The following is a 19584-nucleotide window of genomic DNA, read 5'->3' on the forward strand; positions in this document are numbered from 1 at the left end:
CAACCAGAATGGTTTAAACTTAAACTAAGGAAGTAGACGTAACAGATATACCGATAGCAGCACCGTTTGTCCAGCGGCTTAACGGTATACCGATACCGTCCAATCAGGTACCGGTATTGACTTAGTACCGGTTCTCGGTACCCATCCCTAGTGATGAGAGAAGAAAATAAAGTAAAAAGGCTTGGAAAAGCAGCAGAATATTTGAACTGCACACCTTTGAACTAACTTGATGGGAATGATCTGTCGCCATGGCAACGGCATTTGATTACACCCCATAATACGCTTAGATGCGTTGATGGCTGCATCGTTACCCAACCTGTCAATGTGACATCGTGTTCCATGACACAGGTGTTTATATTTGAGCTAACAACGATAGCTGTGTGTCACCAATAATGTATAAAATATGTGGAACATGTTGAGGTCAGTATGAAGTCTCCATCAGACAGAAAAGAATAGGCTCAGACAGTCTGTTAAACTCCAGTGACCACGTTGTTAGCTCAAACACGAACACCTGTGTGTTATGACATCATCGTGTTCCATGACACAGGTGTCATATATTGTGTTTATATTTGAGCTAACGAGGTGTGCAGAGATCAAAGGTTTCCATTGTTCTGAGAGATAAACCTCTTACATGTGAACGTTTTGTCAAAGAACCGTAACAGATATCTGTGAAATTTCAAAGCGTGAAGCATGTCAAGGAAGTTGAGTATCTGAAGTGTAATATTTGTGTACTTTCGGGTGAATAATGTGGCCTTTTTGGCAGATTAACTAAAGGTGTGCGGCTGCTACCGTGAGGAAATATCAGCCTGAAATTACAATGGGCTTTAATGGAGGCATGTTGAAAGTGTTTGTCACTTCATGCCCTCAAGAGGCATTTTATTTAATTATTTTTGCTTAATTATTTGTCATTTTTCAAGCTACGAGATATTTACCTACGTTTGTCATGAACAATTATGTCTCAGGAATGTGGGGTTTGGGAATTATGGCAGTTTTAAAAAAAATATATGAAGGCAAATTTCAAATTGTCCTCCAATCTAACTCTGACATCACGCACTCTGCCTTAACGAGCTGCGCAATGTTAAAGTTCAAATGTAAAAAATGTGATGAATTATGAAAATTATGAATGAGAAAAGTAATAGCCATCGATTCCCGACCGAGGTTTTTCTGATGTGGAATGTGGGAGAAGAAGAGGGCCAAAATAACAGGAGGAATAATAAAGAATTTTGTGCGTAGAAGAAGTTGTTACCAGCATTCCCACTAAATGAAATTGCACAACACATGACCAAATAGCAGAGGTAATAGTTGACAAGCAAAAATCACATTGGAGCTAACAGTAGGCAGTTTTTGCCAGAAATCATTCAAAGAGCTAAGTAAAACAATACATGGTATTTTTGTCACTGATATTAAACCTAATTGCAAGTAAGACTCAAGATATCTATTGATCCATCAGTTGTAAAATGTGCTATTTCAGTAGGAGCTGTCTGTATTAGCTTGTTAGTTGTATTGACACTGTTGCCTTTGAAAGAACTTGAGCAGCGGATCTTTGAATATCATGTAGAGGATGCTGTTGCAGTAGTGATTCTGGATGTGATGAAGGCCTGGATCAGGGTTTCGCAGCAGAGAAGGACAGTGGTGGGCGGAGACGTGCTATGTTTGTGAGGTGGTGGTGATCCGACTGATGTGTTCAAAGGAGAGGTTGCAGTTGAAAATAACTCCAATATTGCAGATGTTTTTGGAGAGACAGTGGAGTAATCAATAATAGGGAGGTATTAAAGGCACGTCCAGCTGGGAGGAGACCGGGGGATTATATCTCCACGCTGGCCTGGGAGGGCCTCAGAGTCCCCCCAGCCAGAGGAGGCCTTCTGCTGCTTCCCCCGAGACACGACCCCGGATAAGTGGTTGATGATGGATGGATGGGCGGAACAGGTTGTTGGAGTTGAGCTGTACTTTAAAGAGTTGGGTAGAGACTACACGTTCCAGGATTTTTGAAAGACAAGGAAAATGGATATGGGCTTGAAATTGAGCAGGGTCTCTTGGGGAGGGGCTTACTGATTGGGGGCCAGATCGAATGATGAAGGAGTTGATGTCAGTGATGAGTGGAGAAATGCTTCACTAGATGGATCAAGCTTTTCATCCTAAGAAACAAAATCCTGAATGGTTACGAGCAAGACCAGGGATTTCCTGCTTGTTATTTGCCGTTGTGGACGGTTTTGGTTTACCTGTAAAGGTTATTCGTTTTTTGTTTTGTACAAAGGGATTATTTGTTTAAACCTACAGTTTGGTTTAAACCGACGAGTCAAAAATCACGGATGCTGATGATGATGAACTGAAATTGTATTCTAAGCTTCTTCTTCCCCCTTTTGAACATGAAGGTAACTATATTTGAGTATTTATTTCTATACCTTGTTAAGTATTTTGTTATTTTGCTTCTTTTCATTATTATCTTTTCCTTTTTTCTTGTTTGTTTTTAACATGTTCAATTCTGATAATCAGGTTAGAGATCTCAAATGGGGTCCCAGGGGATACTGCATTTCTGCCATGTAACATGAATAGTCCTTTCTCCCTTTAACTGGTGGAATGTTAGCTAGTGTTACAACCCGGGGTCGTTATGTTTGTGTGCAGGTATTTTCTTCCTCCTCCTGTGTCTGTGTGGCTGCGTATGAGTGAACAGGTGGTGCCCGGTAGCTGATTGGCTGCCCTCGACAGACTGATTGGTCCACCTGGGGAGACGGGAGGATATTTAGCGGCAGCCGTGCAGTTCCTCGGCCGCTCTCACTGACTCAACTTCTCCTACTCCCAACGCGGCGCTTTTTCTGAGATTATGTTCTATGGTGCTGTGTTCACACCTTGATGTCATTGTCCTTCTCCTCTGGCTGCGGGCCATTTATACCTTACCTGTCTTTGGAAGACAGACGTATGTTCTTAGAAGTAAAAAACCTTTTTGTTTTTCTCTTCCCTTTTTGGGTTGATCGTTTTCTCCTGTTTAGGTATAGGTAAGAAGCCTGTATATTTATTTTCTCGGTTAGGTAAGATTTTGAGTTCTAAGGTTTGTTTATTTTTTGTTGGTTTTATTACTCCTATTTTTGTATCATTGTTTGGTAAATAAATTTAACAAACGCTTTCTCTGACTCAGTGTCCGTGTTCTTGGGAGTGGGAAGAGTGGGGGAGAGTGCATTTTGCGCTGCGCCTAGGTTCCCCTAGACCTGGGCGTAACACTGGCTGCACATGAATACCCAGGGTTTGCTTATTAGACACTATAGTTCAATGTTGACCATTCCATTGAAAGTGTGTTTGAGAGCAATTCAAATGTGTTGTTTGTGCACAGCATTTACACAGTTTAAGACAAAGTCAAGAACCATGAAAAAATACATCTGACAGATAAAAAAGACAGGAAGACTCAGTCTACAGAAGTATGAAGAAATAGAAATGCTTTGGTTCTTCTTCGAGTCCGTAGCAATCTCAGATGTCGTTCTGCCAGTATCAGGCACAGGCCACAGCTGATGGGGTAGGTTCTGCCAGGTCTTCTGGACTGCACCGAGGGGCATCGGCACATTCCAGTAGGTGGGACATTGTCTGCACTGATCCACAGCTGCACGTGTCTTCTGTGGTGTAGTTCCACACTTTCATCAGTGCTTTGCACCTCCCCTGTTCCACACGCAGTCTATTAAGTGACTTCCAGGTTGTCCAGCCAAGGTCGTGGCCACTAGCGATGCTTTCCGTTGGTGTGATTCCTCAGTCCAGCCATTCAAGAGCTCGTGTGTCATTTATTTGCCATTCATCTTCCCAGATGTTGGTCCTTGCTGCTTGTCTGGAGGGGCAGGACTGTGCACAAAACTGGCTCTGGATCGGAGCCTGCGTGGGGGTGCTACGTGGCCATGCAAGGGGTGCCTGATGTCTGTCTCCTGTGTTTTCCGTTCATCTTGAGCGATACCTAGCCGTCTGATGTGCGGGGGAGTGCTTTGGTATGGTCTGCGCATCCTGTGTGCAAAGTCTCCAGGTAACAAGAAAAATGGTTCTGCCAGATGTCCTCAAACTGGTGATACAATTGGCAGAGTATTCATAACACACCAAATCAGGATCACAGCAGAACCCATTCCACATCTAGAACACAGTGTCTGCTGCCATTACCAAGGTCAATGGTAAATACTTTACTTTAAAAGAAACATACCAACACTTTGACCGCAAATGTAAAGGCTTTATTAAGGTAATGCAGAAGACATTTCAATAATAATAATAAGATAAAAAAATCAAGAGGAAAAGTTGTGATAGCTCAGAAGTATCAAAGTAATCAGCGAGTCGTGTTTCTTACCGGTAAAAGGAAGCGTTCCTTCCTGCAGGCGCTTTCCCTCCACCTCTCTCTTCAGTTCTTTGTAGTCTTCGGTCAGCAGCTCAATGTGTTCCTCATGGAGAATAACTCCTGACACACATGCACAAATGTTGACTGAGATGTTAGAATGAAACATTTATTTTAGGTAAGGCCTGTGTGTTTTTTCTAAAGTAACAGAGCCGATGACTTATCTTAGGATGTAGTCATTTATGAAGTCCTATCAGGAGCGCCCAATGTTCACCTTCATAGTGGAAGATGTTTTGACTCTGCCTGATACAAATAATTATGTGAAAGGCTTAGGCCAATCCTGAATCCCGCACATAGCTGCACACTCTCGGCCCCTGTCTGTGAATGAAGCACTTGCAATAGATCAGCACATACATTGTGTGCTCAATTATTAGGCAAGTGAGTATTTTGACCATATCATAATTTATGTGCATATTTTCAAACTCCAAGCTGAATAAACTTAAATGTGTATTGGATTTAAGCATATCAGGTGATGTGTTTTTGTTTGATGAGGGAGGGTGTGGCCTAAGGAGATCAACACCCTACATGAAGGTGTGCAGAATTATTAGGCAGCTTCTTTTCCTCAGGCAACATGGGCCAACAAGGAGAATGTAAAATGTCTTTCAGAGGGAAACAGCTCTTGAAATTACAAAGATATTGGGGCATTATCACAGAACCGTCAAAGGTTTTGTTGAAAATAATGAACAGGGTCGCAAGAAACGTGTTGAGACAAAAAGACGCAAATTCACTTCCAAAGATCTGAGAAGAATCAAACGTGAAGCCACCAGGAAGCCATTATCCTCCAGTGCTGTCAAATTCTAGAACTGTGACCTACGTGAGGGCCCAGAAGTCTCAGGTGTTCAGAGACACGGCCAAGGGAAGGAAGGCTGAAACCACCACTGAACAAGACACATGAGTTAAACATCAAGACTGGGCCAGGAAATATCTGGAGACAGATTTTTGAAAGGTTTTCTGGACTGATGAGGGTGACTTTTGATGGATGGGTGGCTGGATCAGTACCGGGCACAGAGCTCCACTTCAACTCAGACGCCACCAAGGCGGAGGTGGTGTATGTTTTATTAAAGGTGAGGTAGTTTGACCTTTTCGGGTTGAAGTTGGACTCAAAATCAACTCCCAAACCTACTGCCAGTTTTTAGAAGACACATTCTTCCATCAGTGGTACAGGAAAAAGTCTGCATCTTTCAAGAAGACCATGATTTTATGAAGGACAATGCTCCATCGCAAAGTACTCCTCTACGCCTTAAAGAGGAAAGAATAATGACATGGCCCCCTTCCTCCCCTTACCTAAACCATATTCAAAACTTGTGGACCCTTCTTTCTTTCCTTACTTTATTATTATTGATTTTTTACATGCATAGAATACAAAGAGGAAAGGAAAAAAAAGCACAGAAAAGCATGTAAAAAAAACAAAACTAATTGGGTCAATGAGTAACTTTTTTTATCGTTTGTTTAGTTAATTAGCTTGGGAGTTGTCTCCTTCCAGTCTGTTTCTTTTTTTGTATCGTCCTGTCAGGAACTTAATTTCAAAATAAAATAACCGGAAACAGACGTAGGCCTATAAGGGACATTTCGAGCATCATTGCGATGCACACCCACTGAACTGATTACCCAAGATCCTCAGTTATGGTTTAAGCACGGTGATTGGATATGGTGTTGATGGAATATGAAATCTGAAAAAAAATTCGGAGTTTAGGACGGCCGAAGACATTACACTACCCATAATCCTCAACTATCATTTGGGACTACAGTGCCTATGCTTGAAAAACCCCGTAATTAATCTTCAAGCTCTGGGATTGGATGTTGGAGTGGCAGTGCACCAAGGTTACGCCGAGCGTCCCCCCCAGAACAACACATGCTGGTTATTGTGTTTTGCAAAATGTTCTATGGGATGTCTCTACTGAACATTTTCGTTTTTCCAACAATTAGAAGTTGCCAGTATTAAACACATTGGTGTTATCAAATGTAAAACATATAATTAATAAATGGGTGAAAATCGCTTGTGTCCATAATGGGCAGCATTAATATATACCCACATGACAGCTCATTGTTACTTTGTAATTCTACTCCACTACAATTCAGAGGTTAACCTGGTATTTTTACTCCACTACATTTATTTAAGTTACTTTGCAGATTCTGATTAATGATGTGAAATATAAACAACCCTTAAATCAGAATTTAGTTACACCTGAGTAAAATTCAGGGAAGGTGATTGTCAAATGCCATCAATCAGGAGAGATATTTGATAGTTGGTGCTTGAGAAGACATTTATCTGCAGTTCCCTATAAAGTAGGGATGCTGTCATCTCTCGCAAATTATGTTAGTTTAGTTAAGTGTTTTTTTTGTCTTTGTCTAGTGATTTTCCCCTTTAATTTTGAATAGTGATCTTTCCTCTCGTTTCTGATACTCTGACCTCCCTTCCTTGTCTCCCACTCCTGTGATTGTCGACCACGCCCCTGATTGTTTCCACCTGTTCCCCATTACCTGGTGTATTTATTGTCCTCGTCTCCCTCTGTCCTGTGCCAGTTCGTTTCGTTTCTTGTGACAGTCTATTAGCGTATCATGCCAGAAAGAATCCCAAACAAAGCTTTGAGACACGTCTTGTCTAAGTATTCTTATATTCATGCTCCTAGTGTTTTTTCCTCATTGACGTGATTTTGTTTTGTTAGTGTTTTTTCCTCATCAAGAGCGACTTTGTTTTGATACTATTTCTCCTCGTTAAGAGTGATTTAGTTTTTGTTTCCCACTGTCGTGGAGTTTTGGTTTGAATAAAACCTTTTTTGTTAAAAACCTGTTTGAGTCGTGCAATTGAGTTCAAACCCATTTATTCAGTCGTAACAGATGCTCCGATCGCCAATTTTGGGGCCGATCGCCGGAATCAGTATCGGCCGATACCGATCGCCGATCCGATCGAGTGGGCGGGGCCTAAATGGAAGATTTAAAAATAACTTTACATCTTCCATTTAAAGTGATGTTTAAAACTCAGTTAATGGGTCTCATTCACTGGAGCTTCCACAAACAACAACCAACATAATTATTACATTCAAATGATGTACATTATTCAAGTTTACATTAACTTTGGATAATAACACGGGAGAAATGAGCGGAAGCGCTCTCTTTTCCTCTCCCTCTCTCTCTCTCTCTCCCCCTCTCTCTCCCCCTCTCTCCCTCTCCTGACAGCCTGTCAGTATCTCATGCAGCTCACTGATCCAGTACTGAGTGACCCGACAGTGAAGAATAAATATATGTATAACTAGTTTAGCTTGTTCCAGAGGTAGATAAAATAGCTAAGTGTGTTAGTTTTAACTCTTGTGTGTTTCGCTCCGCTCACCGGTCCGGCGGGCGGAGCTGCAGGATTTCTGCTTCACACACGTTGCATACCACTATTTGACTGTCTTTTTCGGATACCTTAAAATAATGCCAGACTGGTGAAGCCATTTTGGCGAGCTTGTTTTGCCGCACACAGAGAAAAGTGTCATGTATTTTACGTCACGCGATCGGCTCTCGCGATCGGCATGTTTAGAGAGCACTGATCGATCGGTAGAGAGTGAGTATCGGCCGATCTCGATCGGTGACCGATCGATCGGAGCATCCCTACTATAAAGTATATTCATTACTCGTTATTCTCTGCTAATAGTTAATTAAAGACTGTATATAATGGTTATTTTGCATATCCCTTTCAAGATTTCAAGATATTCAAAGGTTTATTGACATATCATATACACAACTACGGTGTAGTTATGCAATGAATGAAAAACTTGGGTCACAGGTTCCTCAACAGTGCATTACAAGACATCTATCAATATGTGTGTATATCTCCACCATTAAACTGTCATATTCTGCACATTTCTTATACTATCTACATACATAAGATTATAATTCATATGTATAATATCAGTTAAAATAAGTGCTTCAACATAGTTAACATTGCAGGAAAGCAATATATTAGACGTTAAGTACTTTGTCAGGCTTAATATTTATCTGTAAATACCCCCAAAGCTTTTTTCTTATAAGAAGACCTTAACCTAAAGTATTCTTTAGTCTTTAGATAAAGGTTAATTTGTTTTCCTGTTCTGCACCTCCTCCTATTAATATCTTTGTACATCATGCACTAAACTGTTTTATTGTAGAGATCACTTACAGTATCTTCTTGATTTTTTATATTCTATATTTCTATCATTGACCTTCTACTTTCCCCCTATGAAAGTATGTACTCTTAATATTTTTTTCATCAAATATAACATATTTAAAAAAAAATGCAATAACTTGCTTTAACCACTAGGTGGTGCACAAAGAATACAATGCCATAATTACTTTTTATTATTAGTGTAGGACACTTCTGTATGTATAAGAGAAATTGAAGAAGTTGTTTAATTGCTGATATATTTATGATCCACATCACGTATTCAGTTTCGGTGGCAGTTCTTCCAGTTTGTCCAGAATTCTTCTAATCAGAGCTCTATAAATAAATAACTATGGCAGATGTGTAATATTTAATGCAGCCGATTTCATATCGCATTAACACCACATACAAACGAGCATTGCGGCTAAACAATCCAATCACCGAGCTTCAACGATAGCTGAGGACCTTGGGTAATCAGTTCAGTGGGTGTGTTTCTGGTTATTTTATTTTGAAATTCAGTTCCTGACGGATGCCAAAAAAGCCCAGCATGAATTCCATGCCGGTCTATGCTGATTTTTTTAGCAGGGTTTCCTTTGATTTATCCGTAGTTCGCTCATCAAGCCGGGGGACAGGTTATTCACCTGCAAGAAAAGGCGCTGGTGCTGGATCGTAGCAGGATATGACGCATATTTTAGTTAACCTAATTAAAACCGTTTAGCTTGTTTTCTATTTATGTGTCACAGTATCACCTCAAAATACAAGATACGAAACATTTTCAACCGTGCAACAACATTTAACCTGCTAAGCCCTAAGGTCCCTGCCGGCGGGTACTTTATTTTTTTTTTTTCACGACACTGTGTCTCAGGGGATCTTAATATTTAAGAACCTATTAATGTGTTATACCAGATTAACGGAAATAATCTCAGCTAACTGACTATACAAACCATTTTTACCAAAACAAAACACAAGTCTCATAAGAAGCATCTAAATGTCCCCTGAGCGAAAAATGTTAACGGACTTTGGCACAGAACTCAATATAAAAGTACTCTTATTACTTATCGTAGCTGCACATACAAGATATCCGATTAAAGCTGAGGTTCCACAGATTATTTAGGTATATAGTATCATCACTGAGTGATCCGAACTCGCGACAGGGGAAACAAACACAGACATCACAACACGTACCTTTACAGAGCTTTTAGGGAGATCGTCTCACCGTAGCTGTCAATGTGATCAAAAGACGTGTTCAATGGCATTAAAACGAGAAAAAACGCGGCTGAATCGGTTAATCCATAGGTTTTTAACGTCTCTGTATAAAAAAATTATTTCATTTATAATCCATAATTCCATTTTAATGTAAAAATCGGAGAGGAAAAGTTAGCTGCTAATGGTAGCCACCAGAGTTATCGCAGCTTCCGGTCTTTGCTATGCAGCAGTCTAACACACACACACATGACCAAATAAGGACTATGTGGGAGTTCCTCTCGATTCCATTGGCTCTGATGGTTAGAAAGAGATGTCACATGTCAAAATCCAGCAAGGGGGGCCAGAGATATGGAAAATCCACCCAAATGGCCCCAGAAGAGGTTTTGTTTTGCTAAATCTGTCTAAAAAGGTCAAATATCACTTGTTTTGCATCAATCTTGATACAGGGTACTTATTATATGTTGTACTTTGGATTCCTAAAGCTTTTAGTCTACTAACCCATCATCCAAGGTTAATTTTCACTATAAGTACAACATATTTTTTGGACGAACACTATAATTTACAGTTTTTTACCATGTTCAATCTGAATTTTCTTTCAAATAAAAAACATCTATATTGATTCTGACTTTTCTAAATCCAACTCACAGGTTTATCATTACTTTGAGAAAAAAGCATGCGGCTCGAGAGCCGTGGGTTGCCGGCCCCTGGACCAGTAGTTACTACATTATTCAGAAGTTTACAGTAACTTTGGATAATAACACGGGTTACGGAGCCTCTATTTTCCTCTCTCCCTCTCCTGACAGCCCGTCTGTATCAGTCTCATGCAGCTCGCTGATCCAGTGAATGAGTGACCCGACAGGACAGTAAATAATAAACATATTTATAACTAGTTTAGCTAGTTCCAGGGGTAGATAAGATAGGTAAATGTTTACCATTTTAAATATTTCTAGTCACTAGAATGATTTCCGCCGCAGGTTTATATTTGCGTAACATTTGCGCGACTTGTCCACATGCAACTGTCACAGGGGTTGTGCTGCAGTGCAGAGACAGAGCCATCAACAGCTATAACTTTTGAGGGGTGGAACAGGCCCGCCCAGAGCCGGCCCTGACCAATTTGCTGCCCTAGGCAAGATTTTAGCTGGTGCCTATTTTATTTTTATTTATGGATATTTTACAAATTACTCCCCCTTTCAAATTATTTTATTAATAACAACTTTTTTTACTGTCATATGGTATTTTATACCTGTTTTTCATCTATTCTCTTATTTTGTTATAACTATAATGGTCATATAAAGTGCCTTTACCACACTGAGCTGAGGTTATCAGAGCCGCTCAGTCTTTCAGGAGACAGCTCTCTAAAGCTCTCCCCCCCGCGGCCGCTTACACAGTAAATCCCAATGTTAATAAAAGCACACAGAAGCTGTATACGTTTTTTGGGAGTTTGATTTATTTTAAATTAACACAAATACAAAATTAAAACCTATAATTGCACACTAAAACCATTATTTCAAAAAAAGGACTATTTCACATAAACCTCTGGTTTTTACTGGGGATGGGGCAGTTCAACTTGATTTTTGGGGGGTGGGCTATAGTTTATGGGCTCTGTACGCAATATAGGCGTAGTTCTGTTAGTATAAGATAACAAGATGTAATTTGTTGATCCAAAATCGGGAAATTGTGTTGTTCTGAAAAATAAAAAATTCTCCCCAATTTTCGGCGCCCCCGATGGGTTGACGTCCTTAGCATTTGCCTATACTGCCTATGCCAAGGGCCGGCCCTGGTCCCGCCCCTCCCTACACGCAGATCACGCAGACTGCGTGGGGCCTCCACTCGCCGGGGGGGACCTCATCTTGCAGAGGGAGCCTCAACTTGCAGAGGGAGCCTCATCCGAAGGCAAATGCGGCGCAATTACTGTAAACGCCTGTAATGTCTTCCTTATTGCTATAGTAATTGATGTGTGCACATGTTGGCTATAGGTTGTTGCTGAGTAACGCAAAAGTAATGTAAAGAGTTACTTAGTCTTAGAGAGTAACAAAGTAAAGTAATATATCACTTTTTTTGAGTAACGACCCCATCACTGGTGGTAAAGTACAAATAAGCCTCATTACTCAACAGGTCATACATTTTGCAGATTCATCTCAAGTCCATCCTAAATCTTCAATCCGGGTTTTCTCTGCCTGGAGAAAAATGTCAATTTGATTGAAAATGGTGTGAAAGCTGTGAAAAAGGAACAGGACAGCATGAGTCAGATGTAGGACTGCCCCTTCAGGAGACACTCTGTCACCCAGCTCTAAGATCAGTCTTCTGCAGCATACACGGAAGGCTACCCCCCCCCCCTACTAGCTTATTGGTTATGAACAAGACTTCACTTTAAAATAGGGAACATATTCTTAGATAGAAATACCTAATTAGAGTCAAACTACTAGCTTATTGGTTATGAACAAGACTTCACTTTAAAATAGGGAACATGTTCTTAGATATAAATACCTAATTAGAGTCAAACTACTAGCTTATTGGTTATGAACAAGACTTAACTTTAAAATAGGGAACATGTTCTTAGATATAAATACCTAATTTTGAGTTGTTTAGACTTAATTAACTTGTTTCATGTCTTGTTACATAAGAATAGATCATTTTTGTTAAGTGTTATTATGGGAGAATTACTATTCTTGTGCTACTGCTGCCTTATTAGGCCCATATTGAGCAGAACATGTTAAGACCAAAACTCATGTACAACAACTTCCTTACTTGCAATAAATAAGCACTAATTAGAGGGTTATTGAGGAAAAACTCTCAACTAATGGCTTATTACTTGTAGAATATGGTCATGTAGATAAGGCATTAATAAGTGTTTTATGATGTAACCAGTCATCCGTCAGAAAATGAGCTGCTCCTAGATACACAGTGCAGAATCGATGCATTTGTTAAAAAGAAACATGTGCAAAGTAAGTTACTATGAAGCCAATCGGACATCCACTTAGACATTTGCACAGTAGTAGTAAAAGCAAGCCACTGGCTCACTTATAGCAACAGAAACAAACATGGTCATCATCTGCCAACATAAATTATCCTTGTGATACATATTATAAATTGATCAAATGTCAAACATTTTTACAGGAAATTAAAAAAGAGCTTTCTGAGTGCTTGTGAGACTGACCGTTGAGCGGCCCAGACCAAGCAAGGAGGCAGAGGCAGAACGTCCAAAAATATAAACCGACGTGGGCATTTATTAAAATCATGTGCACAAAGTTCACAGCCTCAATCCTGCTGTTCTCCTTGCACACATCCTGCAGCCACAAGGATCTCACACACACCACCCAGTTACAAGGAAACAGCACCTAAATACACACACACTAACAAGACACAGGTGAGGGGGGAGGAGACAACACAGGACACCAGGTGCACACAATCATCAGCCACAGACATCAACATATTATTTGCACCCTGATTACTCTCAACCGGTGTCATCCTTACACCAGCATAACTACTCTCGGCGCTCTCGCAAACTCCCCTATCTTTTCAGGCGGAGCCGAGGACCCGACCAGCACCTGCCAGACGACATTCCAATAAATACGGTTTAATCAGTTAATAAATACTACCTCAATAATTAGTATAAATTATGTGCAAATATGTAATGTCAACTGTACTGTGCAATCACGCTAATAAAGTGCAATATTACCCGGCCCGAAGCCGTCAGTCCATAGTGACTAAGTTACCTTCGTCACAGTGCTACACCACAAATGAAAGAAGATCTTAACATCAGCTCCAAATTGCACAACTGCAGGGAGGAGGGTGAAAACCCGGCCGTTTCCTGAATTTTATTATATATATATAGATCCAGTGGCGAGCCATGACTTTTATACCTTGGCCCACATTGAAAATGACTTAGGCGTACCTTTGATGATCACATCACTTAAACACAAAGTCCATCCTCCTGTCCTTTTGGATGAAGCACTTGATGGCGGGTCATGCAGCTGATCCTTTGCTACTCCAGTTTATCATTGTAACTCAATCTTGAAAATGACTCGGTTAATAATTTCGCAACGATGTCATCACTATCACTGAAGTGAGCCATCATGAACAAACTTAAGCTAATCATAAATCTATCGATCATAAATCTATTGATTAGATTTATGATTCGAAAATAATAGAAGTAGGGTAAACATCTGGATATTATTCGGCTGAACAAAACGTGCATTTATCTAACAGGTTCGTTTTCCACAGACCTTATTTCCAGCTATTTTCCAAAATCCTATGGAGAAATCCCATTGCTTTTTTGTTGAGGGAACCCGAGCGCGGCTTGCTTCCGGATTTTAGGACACGTCAACTGCACCACTTTATACACATGTAAAAACTTCGCAGCGGGCGGAACTTGTCATAAAGTCCGCGAAAATAAAGCCCACCCATTTAGAGGGACGATATGGTTGGTCAATTGTACTGTCATTTGACATTACTCTCTCATTGAGTTACTATCGCGGGCCCTCTGTGAATCTACAGAGGGCCTATAGGGTCACTATTCTGTAGTTACTCTCTGACTTTTCTGTTGTATGAATCCTCATTATTTGTTTACCAAATCTTCTCGTTCTAATTTCTTCAGGTGAAATATGAACATGAAATAGATGTAACTCCCATGACCTTTTAACCAGCAGCCAGACCATGTGACAACTTATCAGACCAATTGACTTGTTAGCAATTTCTTCAACTTGCAGAAAGGTGACTAACATGGTTCCCTAATGTCTCACAGGTCAAAACCCGGCCATGAGCTATGATGACAAATATTTGGCGTTTGAGGAAATGTATGAAGCCAATAGCTCAACTGATCCCAGCTATGTGGTTAGTGAAATAGTCAAGCTCTGTTCAAAGCAGGCTCTCAACCAGTTTGGTGCGAGACTCATCCCAGTTTTCTACTACACCATCTTCCTCCTGAGTTACCTTGGCAACGGGCTTGTTCTCTTTATCATCTACAAGTTTGAGAAGCTCAGCACACTGACAAACATCTTCCTTCTGAATTTGGTCCTCTCCAACCTTCTATTTGCCACCAGTCTCCCCTTTTGGGCGACATACCATCTGTCTGAGTGGATCTTTGGTGTGGCTCTGTGTAAGATGGTAAGCAGTGCGTACTTCATCGGCTTTTACAGCTCAATCCTATTCCTCACACTCATGACATTTGACCGATACCTTGCAGTGGTGCATGCAGTGGCAGCCGCCAAGAGCAGGAAGAAGGCATATGCCATTACTGCGTCAGTGGCAGTTTGGTGCATCAGTATTGTAGCTAGTGTGAAATAGCTGGTTTTCCAAGATGTGGGAAAGAGTCTATTCAATGGGCTGACATGTGATGAGTCGGGATACTCCGAGAGCACCATGGAGCGCTGGCGGCTGGTCACTTACTATCAACAATTCTTGCTCTTCTTCCTCCTCCCTCTCACCATGGTGATGTACTGCTACATTAGCATCACCATCCCTATTTTGTCTACCCGCTTGAAGGAGAAATGTCGCGCCATCAAAGTCGTATTTGTCATTATCTTCACCTTCTTCGCCTGCTGTACACCCTACAACATCGTCATCCTCCTTCGAGCTCTTCAGGTCACCAGCAAGGAGGAAGACTTATGTTCTGACTTGGAAAGCTTGGACTATGCACTGTATGTGACCCGGAACATAGCCTATCTGTATTGTTGCATTAGTCCTGTGTTTTACACATTTGTGGGAAAGAAGTTCCAGAGCCACTTCAGAAGGCTGATGGCTAAAAAGATTCCCTGTCTGAAGAGACACATGAGCACCAGCAGCCAGAGCACCAGGAGCAGCTCTCAGAGGACACACTCTGCCTACGAGTACTAGACACACACACATGCTCATACACACACACAAATACACACACACACACACACACACACACACACACACACACACACACACACACACACACACACACACACACACACACACACACACACACACACACACACACACACACACACACACACACACACACACACACACACACACACACACACACACACACACACACACACACACACACACTCTCTATATTAAGAGTGCATCTTTTAATGGGGACACAACATCACATGACCTGGCCTGTGGCCCACCAGACTGTTTAGGGTGTGTCACTTAGGGACTTCATGAGATAAAATAAAGGCTAAAGCTGAATAAGGAACTTTCCAGAACATTTAAATGTCATGTAACATGTGTCACGGTGGATTCTTATGGGTTAATTGGAACGTTTTTAAAGGCATTTATCTGACATGATAAGGACCTCAAGTATAAGACAATGACTTCAATGAAAAGATCAAAACCAGCAATGTGTTTCTCACTATACTTTCTGGCTCTGTAACCTACAAATTGCCTCGCCATCCCAACCGAACAATAATAAACAAAAAAAATGTTTCAATAGATAAGAATTGAGGCTGACCGTACAGAATCTTTACACTGTTGGAGCGAATTTTTCTCGAGATTTTTAATAATGCTGAGAATTATGGAATGTTTCTGCTGTAGACCTGCTTTTGGTGTGATCATTATTCTTAGATTTCCTGTTGGCTGAATGCAAATGTATGTAAAATGTTGTGTATTTGACACATTTTATCAAAGCCCCTGTCACTTGTTGTATTATTGAAACGTTTTTTTCCCTGATTCTTTGCACTGTTGCATTCTGTCAGATGTTATGACTCATAAGATCATTTCCCTTTTCTGACTGAACATCTTGAGCTGTTTCCTGTCAGCTTAGCACTTCCTTCTTTTGATCAGTGTGGTAAGGCCTTGAAAACTACATTAAATAAGTGTGTGGACATGTGGAAATATGTTTAAACCCTGTGATTAAACAAAGCTTTATCATACACACAGTTTGAGTCAATGTTTTGCAAAATACATTTTTTTACATGAAACATATGTTTTATATAAAAAGAGACTGTCTCTAAACAGCTTAAAGGTCCCATGTCATGCTTTTCCAGTTATTACCCGTCCCCTTGTGTGTTATGAAGGTTTTTCTGCATGTAAACGGTCTGCAGAGTCACAAACCCTCAACGTACACCCTGTAGCGAGTACAACTCTAACACAGAAAAGACCTGTCTATGCTGCCTCAGAACGCCTCGTTGGAGATTTTTCTTTGTCTTCCTGGGTACAGTGACGTGCCCATACAACACACTCTCACTCCATAAACGTCCAGGAGCGACGCTTGGTCAGGGTCCCCGAGGCGTGCAGTTGTGACGCTCCTAGGCTCCTTCAGCTTCATAAAGGGATGCAAATAGCTTTCAACTGATTGCAATGTATTCCCATCTGCGGCGGGATTTGACACTCATGGAAGCACGGCATTCGTTTGTGTCGGCTGCCCTTAAATGCAATGTGAGCGTCCATTCCCATTGGATAACGGGGAATTGTACACCCGGAAGTAAGTATTCCCCTTACTGTCTATTGATTTGACAGTGATATCTGCATTACTCATCGACTAAAAAACACCAGATTATCCATGTTAATTAAACGACATTGATTGGTTTAAATTGTGTGCAATGCTTTTGTATTTTTCCCCTTCGATTCGGAGAAACAAATATTTGTTCGGATTTTAGATGGCAGAAGACACTACACTACCCAGAATCCCCAGCTATCGTTTAGGACTGCACAATGTGCTCTGTTTGACAAACCCCGTGATTAGTTCTCAAGCTCTGTGATTGGATGTTGGAGTGGCAGTGCGCAAAGTTTACACGCGTCAAACAGCACTTTGAAATGGAATGAAACCCATCGACGGCACACTATCCAAATCAAGACTCGAACGTGTCCTACCCCCCCCCCCCCCCCCTTAGGTCACAGGCTCCTCCAACGGTGCAACACAATGAAACAGTAAAACAGAAAAAATAGTGCAAGTAAATACAAAAAGAAAAATAGCAAAATAGTGAAATAGTGCAATAAGAGTCTATATACAAGTGATTGGAATATGATAGATAAATAATTTCTAAGTAGCAGCCAGATTAATGTTATGGATGTTGTTTCAAAGTTCAGGTGTTTAGTAGTCTTCTGGCCTGTGGAATGAAGCTGTGCCTGAGTCTAGTGGTTTTAGTCCATATGCTGCGGTACCGCCTGCCAGACGACAGCAGACAGAACAGTTTGTGGCTGCACTGAAAAAAAAAGGCTGTTGGATTCACATGATTTTATTATGGACATCGGTTGCACATATTAAAAACATGTGTACTCAAAACTATTCCATTATGTTAAAGACACACAACTATATTATGTCAAAGAAACACGAAATTGTTATGTTAATGTGAATATTTCCTTTAATATTAGGTATATTAATTTACCCTATGTTTAACCAACATGACTTTTTATGTTCATTTTAGGCTCTTAATATACTCAGTATATTTCATTTGTCCCTGTTAAAGCCACATTAATGTTTTGTTTAAACTACATGCTATAGTTTTCTGTTTAATCTACCTAGTGCTCATACACATAGTACATAAGATTATGTATTTCATGTAGGGCTGTCAAGTTAACGCGGTAAAAAAATTAACGCCACTAATTATTTTAACGCGATTAACGCATGTGTATTTTTTGTCATCGACCGCCCCGTAGTTTCAGAGCGCATCGACTTTAAAATACCATCTACAAGCAGATGCTGACAGCCCCGCTCCTGCCGTCCGCAGACCACACTTCCACGCTCACCGGCAGGCACCGACTGGCCATCGGGAGGACCGGGAGGGTGTGTGTATGACAGGTTGACAAGTATGGTTGCAGTAGAAAATTCAACTGTAGCGCTGGTGCATTAATGGGAAACCCTTTAAGTTTGAGCACCCTCTATGAAACGTCAAGCTACCCCACAGCACCCCCTAGAGAAAATCTCTGGCGCCGCCACTGCCACACACACACACACACACACACAAACACACACACACACACACACACACACACACACACACACACACACACACACACACACACACACACACACACACACACACACACACACACACACACACACACACACACACACACACACACACACACTTTGTATTGTATTATTGTATGAGAGAGGTTCCAGGTTGAATTGAGGCGAATATTTGTAATGTTCAGAGGTTGTTGTGTTATTCATGAGAATATTTCTCATTATTCAAATGATAATAAACGTTTGCATAAAGCATATTTGTCCACTCATATGTTGATAAGAGTATTACAAACTTGAAAAATATTCCTCTAAGGTACATTTAGAACAGATAAAAAATGTGCGATTAAGTTGCGATTAATCGCGACTGACAGCCCTAATTTCATGTGAATAGAGGCATGTCGTACATTCTTCTACAGGATCCATCCTAATCTCTTATATCTACAGCATTTATCATAACATTTTAAAACAAATAGTCAATAAAGACAAACACATTTCTTTGAACAACATTCATGTATTTTTCTCAAAAAATAAAACAATATTAACAACCACCACACATCCAGAGGAGCTTTTGGTTTTTCCATCATGCAGCCCCAGGAGAATTAACAAATACATTGAAAATAAAGAAATAGAAGAAATAGAAAATGTTTGTGATGCATGTACATATACATTATTGTGTTAGAACACAGCAAGGAAGCTTAAAGGAAATTATTCTCCCGACCAAAATAAAGGTTTATTGGGCCAAATGGCAAAGAAAGGCTTATTTTTGTAACTCATTCATAGTAAACAATTAACAGAAAATGTCAACGCCTAGCCGAAAAAAGGAAATGTTCTTGTAAATCCATTATTTAAATAGTAACCTGCTAATATGAAAGGGCACTTTAATACAAAAAAGCAATGGCATTGCTTTGGAAAAATACATGAAAGTATAATAATGGCCTGGTTTCTCACCACATATGCACTAAAGAAAGTATTACAAATAAAAACAAGAACTGACATTTTGAAGTAGCGCAATTAGTACAT

At 40.5% G+C, this 19584-nt stretch overlaps 1 protein-coding gene across 1 annotated transcript; it reads left to right on the plus strand.

Moving 5' to 3' along the window:
• The first annotated feature begins 13851 nt into the window (after positions 1-13851).
• Positions 13852-15579, plus strand: LOC307020278 (C-C chemokine receptor type 4-like). The gene is given in 2 exon segments (XM_079651517.1): positions 13852-14963; positions 14967-15579. Coding segments are annotated over 2 exon segments (1074 nt in total). The 5' UTR covers positions 13852-14438; the 3' UTR covers positions 15516-15579.
• The last annotated feature ends 4005 nt before the right edge of the window (positions 15580-19584 follow it).

Source organism: Notothenia rossii (assembly GCF_949606895.1).
Source record: "Notothenia rossii genome assembly, chromosome: 9".
Taxonomy (NCBI): domain Eukaryota; kingdom Metazoa; phylum Chordata; class Actinopteri; order Perciformes; family Nototheniidae; genus Notothenia; species Notothenia rossii.